The sequence below is a fragment of the Portunus trituberculatus genome, chromosome 40, assembly GCF_017591435.1.
Source record: "Portunus trituberculatus isolate SZX2019 chromosome 40, ASM1759143v1, whole genome shotgun sequence".
Taxonomy (NCBI): Eukaryota; Metazoa; Arthropoda; class Malacostraca; order Decapoda; family Portunidae; genus Portunus; species Portunus trituberculatus.
This window is the reverse complement of record NC_059294.1, coordinates 16,126,248-16,138,563: the sequence shown is the minus strand read 5'-3', so window position 1 is coordinate 16,138,563 and position 12,316 is coordinate 16,126,248. Positions and strand designations below refer to the sequence as shown.

At 40.4% G+C, this 12,316-nt stretch overlaps 1 protein-coding gene across 1 annotated transcript in view; it reads right to left on the bottom strand.

Moving 5' to 3' along the window:
• The window catches only part of LOC123515855 (cadherin-87A-like), an 83,429-nt gene extending 82,596 nt beyond the window's left edge, over positions 1–833 (bottom strand). Inside the window, exon 1 of the mRNA XM_045274741.1 lies at positions 733–833. Coding sequence (XP_045130676.1) covers positions 733–734 — 2 coding nt within the window. The 5' untranslated portion in view covers positions 735–833. The remainder of the gene's footprint in view (positions 1–732) is intronic.
• Positions 834–12,316: the final 11,483 nt, after the last annotated feature.

The window sequence follows — 12,316 nt, the reverse complement described above, 5'->3', positions numbered from 1 at the left end:
AAGAAGAAGAAGAAGAAGAAGAAGAAGAAGAAGAAGAAGAAGAAGAGAGAGAGAGAGAGAGAGAGAGAGAGAGAGAGAGAGAGAGAGAGAGAGAGATGGGGGGTGCCTTAACTGTACAAGGACCCAGGCTACAGGTGCGTGTGTACGTGTGAGACCATCCCAAGGAGAGGGTGGCCAGTCAGTCATGGATATTTAGAGACGCGATGCATTCACAGCTCCCTCTCACCACAACAAACTTACCTATTCCTTCTCTTCCTAAACGTTGCTCTATACAAACTAATACAATTCAAGCATTAAAAAAAAATAGAAAATAGATTAAAAAACTGGAGAAGAGGAAAGATTACATTTAATGAAGAAGGAAGAGATCAGACAGTTTACATTAAATTATGATGGTTAGATTAAGTTTTATTGGATACAGTAACCTAACTTCACACAATGTAGGATAGTACAGTACATCCCCAAAAATATCTGGGGGTATTTAACCTTCGCGTAGTTCCAAGATATGAAGTGCTGCTGTATCAACACCAATATCTATATTTTGCCTAGTCCTCCTAATACCGGCTCCTACCACCGCCACCACGGCCCTTCCCTTTCCTTACCTTACGGCCGCGAGTTGAGTCTCCGGATTAGTCCTTCTCTCTCCCTGTGTATCTCGCTTGCTCGCCAACACACCTCACTCGGCACTCATTCCTCACTCGCGCGCGGGACTCACACTTCACATACAATGCTTACATCAATCCACTCCTCGGGTCACCTCTACAACTGCATGGCTGGCAGATCCCGGAATGTATGTATGTACACACACTTTCACACACGCACACACCCCACTCACAACGAAGGCTTTGACCCCACTGAATTCCTTAAGCCCAGCCCCAGAGACACATGCGGGACCCTTCGCTGCAGTTGCCACTTAATTCTGGTTGCGGAATTTCACTCGCATCCACACCTCTTAATATTTTCTTTCTTTTTTACGGGGTTTCAATCATGTCCCTTTATTCTTTACAGTGGTGCAGGAGGAAGGGCGTGGTCAAGCTGGTCTAGTGATGTGGTGATTTCAACGAGGAAGGACCGGCCAGATAGTGATGTCGACTGACGGGCTTCCATCACCCTTCCTGCTCGTCCTCCTCCCCTCCCTCCCTTAATCCATCCATAGCGGGTCTTCTCACCCGTACCTCCCTTCTCCCTTCTCTTTGCCTGCCCGAGATGCCTTAAGTATTTCGTCTACAAGGTGTTAGGGTGGAACTAAAGACGGCACCCATACAGAGCCTTTTTTCATAGGTAAAGATCAGAATAAAGTGGCCATGACGGAATACAGCTGCCCAGGGTATATGCCACCGCGCGCTGGTAACAGAGCGCTGCCACAGGTGAGTACCGCGAGGGAGTTGCCACATACCTTCCCTTTTGAGCATCACACAGGAAAGGGGTCGAAATGCCTGTCCAGGTCCATTCATTCTCAGTGTGTGGGGTGGGCAATGCCTGCTGCTGCTGTTATTACTGTCACTGACACGCCTTCACCTCAGGGATAGGCGCCGTTTATTGAATAAGGAAAGAGGTGTTTAGTGACAGTAATGTTATTACATGTTAGCTGAAGTGTGAGTGTGGGTGCAGAAACAAACGTCATGAGGCGCCAAGCCGCAGTGCCCATGCACTTCTCTGTTCCCTTGCTCTAACAACAACAATTTATATATGTAAGAATAATGATATTCTATAAATCTTCTAATTTCATAAACAGTGCAGATTGGTAAGGGTGGGGGTGAGGAACACACGATATGGAGATATTAGCCATGTTGTTCATCTCTTTTTTTCTAACATCAACCATAAAGTAAGTACCGCACTGCCTCCTTGAACGTATGCAGGCCAGCGTGCTACCATCACCGTTTGCTAGCTCAAGTACTGGAACTCCTACATCGTATAAGGCTGCCTGTCATGGTGAATGATGCATGCTCCACATTACCTACGCATCTCTTCTTCATCGTGCACTCCAACTCTTAAAAGAGAGAAAAAAAAACTCTAAATATTTACCAAGGCTTTTTGAATATTTGCACTGAAAAGACGAGCTGGAGTGTATTTTGCCAAGCGTTTTCCCCGTCTATTTCACAAGCTTTGATCTATTAGAGAAATAGCATTTAGCCCTCTATCCGCCTTCCTTTTCCCAGACCCCTGATTCTTCCTGTCCACTGTTACCGTCACGTTCCGCACACACACACATACACACACACACACACACACACACACACACACACGCACACAGACACACACACACACACACACACACACACACACACACACACACACACACACACACACACACACACACACACACTGTCCTTTCTCACCAAGCCTCCTTCCCACGCCCTTCTCCGTGACAGGAACATCACCCTCGTTTTCTTCATGCGCTACAAATGTTGCATCGTGGGAAAACTATAGTTAATCTTTTCCATTTCCTATTTCTCTCTCTCTCTCTCTCTCTCTCTCTCTCTCTCTCTCTGCCGTAATGTCTCGTTATACAGTTTCTTAGTCGTCGCTTTAACCATGCAGTGTCTCAGATGGCATAAAATGACTGTGCCCTCCCCACCCCACATACACTATATAATTATAAACACATTGATATCAACAATATTCATAGTCTCCTCCTCAATAAACAATATATTACACTTTTTCTTCCTTCACTTTGTTGCTGTTTTTTCTTATTATTGTTCTTTCTAATAGTCTATTTTATAACATTTATGGAGCTTAACATACAACAACACCTATTTGAAACGTCGGTGATAAGTTATTGAAGTCCCCGCTAAATATATTGGGAACGTAGTTTTCTATGGACGAGAGGATGTGACGTCATGGTACGGGGATGTAGCGGAGAAAGAACACTGGAGATAGATATAAAGGATTGGAGCAACATGTAGGGATGCGATTGATGCCAAGGGAGGGAAGGTAAGAAGCACTGGAGAAGGGTGTGAAGGTACTGGGAGGACCTGTGGGGAAGGAGAGAGACAGAAGACCAGCAGGGACCGGGACGGAGATGCAGGTAAAAGTAGAGGAAAGTAGGGTCTGTCATTACACCATATCCGCTTCTTATCCACCACTACACCATTATAACATGAGACTAGACCACGTCACCACCACGAAAACCAGAAGCGTCTTCAACTTGCAGGGGTTTATGGGTTTGTATGGGAAGAGAGGAGCGGTAGGCACGCAATCTGTCAAAGCTGTAAGACCTGTTGAGTTAGGCAATTACTCGTACTTGTGATTCACGTGGAAAGCAACACCTGTTCATAATTCACAGTTTGGAGATCTGGACATTATGAGCAGAATTGTAATTATAAACTGCAGTAAAATGCATTGTCTTGATTCATTATTGCGTGTCTCTGGTTCGTTGCCTTAATTCTTTAAAGAAAAGTACACATATGTTCTCCGTGATGGAAAATGGACCATTCTAATGAGGTTCTTTCTCCCTATTCTAAGAAGTGAATATAACTGTATTCAGGGATTCGAAATTGATTATACATCACGTGTTTTGTGTCAACCACGAAACAGAGGGTATGATGACGTGCAAGAGACTCACTCAGCCAAACATTACCATTCAGTTTCCATCAAAGATGATGACCATTTTTAGCAAGTATGAGAAGAATGCAAGTTGTGTTCAAGCAGCTCAACTCTTACTGACTAATAAAGATGACCCTTGTTAAGTCCCCGTCAACTTTTGCTGCTTACATATATTAATACCTTCGGACATGGTTTATTTATCTCGGAAAATGGCAAATGTGCGAAAAAAAAGTAGAATGCAAGTTACACTACAGTGAACAGTGACATTTAAGACAGTGGCGTTAATGTGGTGTTCAGTCCTTGTAACCTTTACGAAGCAACTACTGGGAGAATACAGACACTCACTCACTCACACACACACACACACACACACACACACACGGTGCCGCAGCCAGAAAGCTTAACAACAATGCGACTTATGATGTTCTGTAGTGAAAAGGTATTGAAATAGTATACATATTTCTATAAAATAATATATAAATTATCTACATATTTTCGTGTTATAATAAAAAGGTCTCCCCTATAACAGCTATGGGGCCAGGAAGACTTTCAAACGTTGAGTTTCATCGGAGAATTATTATTAATTACTCTTCAGACACGGCGATCTGCAGCAACACACACACACACACACACACACTCTCTCTCTCTCTCTCTCTCTCTCTCTCTCTCTCTCTCTCTCTCTCTCTCTCTCTCTCTCTCTCTAGCATACTTACTCCCTGGAAACCTCAGCAGGAGCATACTATGCAAGGAAAGAGAAATGGAACATCGACACACACACACACACACACACACACACACGTCTCAAGCCGTCAGTCACTGATCGCTCACTATATATTATTATTATTTATCATTTATCCAGTTGTGACGTCGGAGTGACTTAAGAAGTAAGTGAATGTGGGGAGATGACGGGTGGTGGGGTGGGAGGAGAAAGGGGGTGAGGGGAGAGTGGCTGAGGGAGTAGTAGTAGTAGTCATTATTAGTCAAGTCAGTAAGTAAGTAGTAAGTAAGCAGTAGTTTAGTAGTTAGTATATAAGTCAAGTCAGTCAGTCAGTCAGTCAGTCACGTTTTATATACACGTTGAAGGAATTGTCTGCTTTCCAACGAATCTCCGCTCTGAGTCAACAGAGTAGCATAAGGCGGGAGGCTGAACGCTCGCCTCTCTTGAACACCTGCAACGGCACGCTCCCCGCTCCGCCCACCTCACTACTCGCACCAAGAACACACACACACACGTGTACGTAAGTACCTTGTGAACCTAACCTTGGAAATAATCAACTGTTACTCCTATTTTTATTTATCTTTTCGCGGCGATTGAATTATACGATCACCATTGCTTTCTTAGTTTTCACAATAATTAAGCCACGTTCAGGATATTTAGGATGTTTGTTTAACTGGAAAAATCATATCAGAACCAGTGTAAATCTTAGTATCTGTCTTTTTTTACTGATATATACTGTACTTTATGCAGTGATGGTGAGACGAAAGCTGCCCCAAGCAACACTCCACTATCTTTCCTCTAGGCTGGTGATGTTACTACTGGTGACATGTAAATGACACATATCTTACAGACTTAAAGAGAGTAAGTGCCATAATGAATTATACATATATCGGTTCACTACAAGACACCTGCATCACATTGCTTGTCTTCTACAATAACAAAATTATAACTGTAACTGCCGCTGCTGCTACTGTCTCTTCCACTACTACTACTACTACTACTACTACTACTACTACTACTACTACTACTACTACTACTACTACCAATAATAATAATAATAATAATAATAATAATAATAATAATAATAATAATAATATTACTAATAATTATTATCATCATTATTATTATAATAATAATGATAATAATAATAATAATAATAATAATAATAATAATAATAATAATAATAATAATAATAATAATAATAATAATAATAATAATAATAATAATAATAATAATAATAATAATGATAATAATAATAATAATAATAACAATAGTAACAATGATAAGATAATAATAACAATAATAATAGTAATAATGATAATAATAATGCACTTTTCCTGTTGCTCATATGAATATACTGTACAGTACATATCATCATCACCGCGATACTCTTGAAACAACTGATTGTGCTTTTTTAGAGACTGATTCATATTCATCAATCAATTAATCTAAAACAAAAGGGGCCCTCACTGAGCACATATCCCGCTGTGAAAAATGCTGCTTTATGTCTCCAGCCTCATAAATCTCTAGAAATTGTCTCATATCTGCAATCGTATATGGAAATATATATATTGCAAATAAATAAATAAATTAATCAATTAATTAATAAATAAATAAAATAAATAAATAAATGAAAAAAAAATTGTGAGAAAATGAACGTCGAAGAACAGAAGGTGAAAGAGAGACCAAAGGAGGAAACGAACACATACATGCATGGCCGTCTCCCAGAGTACCTTATACAATTAATAGATGCAGAACAATAAATAGAGTTATGGGTTTAGTGTTAACCTTAATACCAGTGATAAGATAAATCATGACTGTTATAAACACATGTTTTTTTTCATAAGTATCATGACTCAACTAAGATGAAAAAAGTTGAAAACTTACAATAAATACGGGATATTTTCGTATATAATTTACTAATATGATTAATAATCTCTACACATGACAACAGGTACTGTATCAGTTTACTATATGTTGTTGTGTCACACCGCTAAGATTTACAAGATGTAATGGTTCAGGTTTCGCTTGGCCACTGTTTCCACGCGGCTAAAACTGTCACGTGAATTACTAGTAATTTGTGGCCTTAGCAACCTGACAGCCAGTGTTAACAATAATGTTTCAGGTAATACAGAACTATATCAACAAGCAGCTTTAATACATGCATAAAAAGTAATTTCTCTTATAAACGTTATGTTTATATCAATGAACGGGGATCGAGGATAAGCAAAGAATGTTGAATGTTAACCCTATCTATAAGCATGATAAAAAAGTTTTTTTTTTTTACCTTCACAGGTGTGGATATTATTAAATTAAATAAGCAAGTGGGCAGGGAAAACTTGTCGCTTACTGTCGCTCCTCATCAATAGAATAACATAAAGAATAGCAACATTTACTCGGTACGTCCTCGTATACCTAGCAATATAAACTAATATTGATACACAAAAAACTGCAAGTGGATGGATGACATGAGGGTCTGCAGGCGTGACAGGTATATGTAATAGTAACTTGAAAACTTCCCTAGTCACACACATACGTTATGCATGTGTTAGTTCTAAACGTGGAAAACAACTAACAAGGAAATAAAATGTTAAACGCACCCCCGTGCAGCGCTACTGACCCCTTCATCTTATGCAGCAGGTATCTACGTAAACGGGAAAGGAAGATGCCACACACCACCAGTCTCAGCAACCTACCTACATGTCTCTGAAGCCATATACGAACCACGTGACATACACTCACGCACATCGAACTTTTGCTATACAGTTTAAGATAAATAAATACGTAAATATAGAAAGACACAGGGATGAAGAAGTGTCGGTGTAGTAATGGCGGCTGCAGGGAGAGGTAGGTAGGTGGTGGGGGAAAAAGCAGCATCAGTGGGAGCGGCACTAAATCCGTGGCAGGGCGGAGTCACATTTCCTCACATGCCTCTCACCATTGGCCCCGCCCGCCCCGCTCCGCCCCATCCCGCGCCCCAACACACACACACACACACACACACCTGCTGACAACATCACGTACGTCAGCGGCGGGCGGTCGGGCGCGAACTGTCCAACTGTGAACAGTACAACATAAGCAAGGGTATTGCACAACCTACGCTCTCCCTCCATCTTCTTCATGGCTGCTTTGCCTTTGGGGATTTTTCCTTCAATCAATTTCTCGGTGGGAATAAGCTTGCAAATGTGTGTTTAAAATGTGCATAGGAATCTTCTCTTTGTGTCAGAATCTATTTTGTGTTTCAATTAATAAAATATATCGATATAAATGAGCATTATTCCGTAAAGACGTCTTTTGCTAACAGTTTATACTTTTTCATTCCTCCATCCTTCGAGATTTTTCTTCTTTCCATGTTCTTGAAGTGAAGTTACTAATACTATGTGTACTGTATGATGTTAAACTTCAGGTGATTACCAATTGTACTTAAAGATCTTCGATCACGTCTTGGTAAAAACAAATATCTTAAGATAGATTTTGAATCAACACCATCGGATGTTTTTTTTTTTTTTTTTCACAAACTGATATGAATAAAGGACTTCATTTTTTTGTGTGTCTGATATTATTGACAAATTTTTTTGTGTCTGATATTATTGACTATATTTTGTGTGTCTGATATCATTGACTATTTTTACGCACAACTCAGTGGATAAAGTAATAAGCCACCGAGTGTTTGTAATGAGCATTGTAATGGGGCACAGCTTCACTATTCTATGACCGAAGAGATGTGACAATGTTCTCACGAAATTGAATTTTCCTCATACATTGAATCAAATTCACAGAAAGAAGCAAACGCATTATCATGACAGATCTAGCTTTTAAGAAGCCACCCAGATAACACACACACACACACACACACACACACAAGGCCCGGTAGCTCAGTGGTTAGAGCGCTGGCTTCACAAGCCAGATGACCGGGGTTCTATTCCCCGGCCGGGTGGAGATATTTGGGTGTGTCTCCTTTCACGTGTAGCCCCTGTTCACCTAGCATTGAGTAGGTACGGGATGTAAATCGAGGAGTTGTGACCTTGTTGTCCCGGTGTGTGGTGTGTGCCTGGTCTCAGACCTATCCCAAGATCGGAAGTAATGAGCTCTGAGCTCGTTCTGTAGGGTAACGTCTGGCTGTCTCGTCAGAGACTGCAGCAGATAAAACAGTGAATTACACACACACACACACACACCCTGGCCACTACGCTAATACTGACGCACATCTCTATCTTTATCAGAAAGTAGTGCAAAAGACATGCTTAAACATACACTCGCGTAATCCAACATACTGTCCGTAAACCAGTTACTGTTGATATTTGCAAGATATTTTAGTTTATCTATAAAAGAATATAATTTAGCTAACAGAAAATGTTCCCAAGAAGAGGGTAACTTAGGTAATAAGTGTAATCAGTGTTCAACCCGGTATATGTCGAGAACATTATAATCCAAACAGTAGTCTAACAAAGGATGAAGAGATCATATTCATTACTTTTCATAAATTCAAGCTGTACTTTAATTTTGGTTACGAGACAATAAAGTCAGGGAAATGACATATGATACACTGATACGACAATGAAATTGATTATTTTTCCGTCTCTCTCTCTCTCTCTCTCTCTCTCTCTCTCTCTCTCGAGAGAGAGAGAGAGAGAGAGAGAGAGAGAGAGAGAGAGACTGCTTATAAAATCGCCGAGCTTTTACGTTTCTCCTGCTTGTCAATTTTTGCTTCATCACAATATTATACCCATTAAATTTAAAACTGCCTACCTTCCCATGAACCATATTGCACAATGTTACTTGTTTATTCTGAAATTAAGGTGACTGAGACTGTAATGGTATATTTCCGTTAAGCTAAATATTCTTTACCTTTTCACAAACCACTCATTATTAAGAGAAGTACGTATACCTACAGATCCTCTCAATTAATAGACAAGATGTATATTTCGACTACTTTTCTATTCTTTACCAAGTGACATTAAATAATACAATGAAACAAATATATACGCCATCCGTTGACAGAGACAAGAGTGAGATGACAAAACTCATGAAGTGTGTGATAATTTAACCTTCAACCAACAAAATGGTCCATAGCAACGTGACATTTACTCTCCCGTGCGGTACACTTAAACTTATGTAGTCCTGTTGGCGGTGTGGATGAAGAACCGAAACGTATCGCTGGCCGGGGCGACGACCTTTCCCGTTCCTCCTCGATTTATAGCTCCCTATTGCCGCTATATCCATGGCCGACCCCGAGCATCCCGACTGACTACGACGGCCGTACTCAAAGGGTTAAAAGGTTGGGGAGAGTTGCCAGCCACAGTATTCCCTTCACCTCTTTAGTGTGGGAGAATAAGTGGCACTGCTTAAGTTCTTCCACTTGAGGTTGGTTCAGAAGGGATAAGGGGACGATGACATAACCTTCTGAGTGTCTTGGAAACCATATATAATGAAAAAAATCATTGCATTACATATTACTACATCTTATGAACTCCTATTGCCAATTTAGGTAAAATGGTCAACCAAGTATTGTGGTAGGGCGGCTTGTGTGTGTGTGTGTGTGTGTGTGTGTGTGTGTGTGTGTGTGTGTGAAGTCATTGTGTGTGTGTGTGTGGTGTGTGTCTTGTTTCTCCGCCCTCCTCCCGGTGATGCTTCCCACCGGGCATGGCTGTTCCTTTACACGCTCTTCTTCTATTGAACGAAGGTGACGTGAAAATCCGTTGAACATATATATATCTTTTTTTTTTTCTGATTTGTAGCATGTATGTGGACGAGAGATATGATGAGCAACTGTAATAATGAGTACATTATTACTTGGGAGTATAATGTTTAATAATGCACAACTGTTCACTCTTTTTTTAATGTTTGGTACATTTCAAAATTCATCACGTTCATGAGACAGCTTGATCTTATCTACTCGTATGACCGTAAAGTTAATAAATACATCGTAATCTATGATACAACACATTTTGAATTAGTACTCTAAAATAACGATGTGATGCTTTCTCTTCAAGCGGAAGTACTCTCGGTAGAACGACGCTAGAGCTACGTGGCAGCTGTGAGGAAGAACGCTTACACGCCTCCGCCAACCCTGCCCCACCAGGAAAACCCACAGGCCATCCCTCACCCACCAAGATTGCGTGCGCTGCTGTAGCCGACCCGTACCGCCCACCTCCAGCCTCGGCCCCGCCTCTGCTGTTCCCACGTCACTTCCCCTTCTCTTTTTTTCATTCCCGTGGTTCATCGAACGTTTAGTATATACTGTTCTATTCCTCCTTCTTCATAGCTTCGTTACGCCGAAGACATTTTTCGTAAGATTCAAGTAGTCCCTTCTCTGCATGTTAAGAGTGAAGGCGGTAGATGCTTGCGTAGCCTTAATTTATCTTTCTAGACAAGACTAACTTACAGGAGAGGCCACGCTCGCAACTACCTTGACAGAGCTACATAAGTGGCGGCTTTCTGTAGCTACAACGGACTCTTGGGATGTAGAGCAATGAAGTTCACCATGTAATCTCTGTTGGCGCGTGTAGCGATTGCTTGTATTACGATGGGCTACTTACTGGCCAGCGTGGAGTGTCAAATAGTGCCGTGCGCTCATGCAACCTCGCTAACCTGTACACTGACTGACATGCATGGAAGATAACGTTTGCGTTAACTGACCAGACAATGTGAAGGATTATTATTTTTTTTCTTGCTCCTGTTTTCCTTACGTATATAATCAATTGGGACTATGATGTCACCGTTGGTGTGTGAGGCTCAAGCTAAAGCATCATGTCATTAATGGCAGTGATGATAATATTCCTTAGTAATCTTGATAATAATGGCCAGGTTATGTAAGACGCTAAAAGGGCAAAATATAAAGCGAATGTAATTTTTCTTTTCCACTCGCAGTCTAGTAGTCTGCAATGAACAATAGAGAATTTCAATCACATTAATCATTCTACACGATACTACCATTTTATTTTATCAATTATTATTATTTTTTTTTTTTTAAGGAAACGGATTCTTTAATAGAATGTCTTAGGTTGGTGTACAGGTAACAGGGAGGTATTGATGTAATGGCATAGTATATATTTAGCAATATATTCTCTGCACTAAAATGAATGCTGAGTATGTTGTCGGGTATAGAGGCTTGTTGCCTGTCTAACCGTGTACGTATATGTGATGTATGCAAATTACGCCAGTTAAAAATGTGCTCCGGTAATGATACACAGTCTCCTTCAAATATTTATCTACGGTCCAACTGAAAATTAACCATCTCAACTTCAAACTAACTAATTACTCATGTGATTTCCAGTCAATATCAAGGAAAAAAAATAAGGAAACTGAAGAGATAATTAAGTGTATCCTACACACACACACACACACACACACACACACACACACACACGGGCAAAGAAATATAACATCTCAAAAATCAGTGTGTGCAAATAATATGTATAAATCCAAATTAATAATATATTCGGATACATATCAAAAGACAACAGTATGAGTATATTTCAAAGCTACAAAATACAAATAGTAAATAAATGGGTAAAACTACAACCAAAACAATAACTACACACAATACATAAAACGATAAAATCTCTACACAACACCGTAAGTAGCAGTAAGTTCAGAAATTTGGCTAAAACTGACGCTCTTCAAAATTCACAAGTGTGGCCTAAAAATACGGAAGAGTTCACGAGAGAAAGCGGAGGTAGATGAGGAGAAGCCCTTAACTCTTATTGGTCGCTGTTTGATGGTGGCGAGTTAGGCAGCCATTCTTCTCCCCAGCAGCACATGTCTCGAGGAGGAGGAAGTGGTAGGAGGAGCCAGGAAAAAAGAGGAGGGAGGGAGGGAGGCATGGAAGGAAATGAAGGTCAGGGGGTAGGGAGGTTGGACAGTTTCAGGAAGAGAGGAGGGAAAATGGAACATATGTGACTTGATCGATTTGCTCTCTCTCTCTCTCTCTCTCTCTCTCTCTCTCTCTCTCTCTCTCTCTCTGTTTTTTTTTTTATGTTGTAAACTTTAGAGGAGTCATTAAATGTTCACATATTGGATGACTGTTCCCTCATTAAGTCTTTTATAACTTTG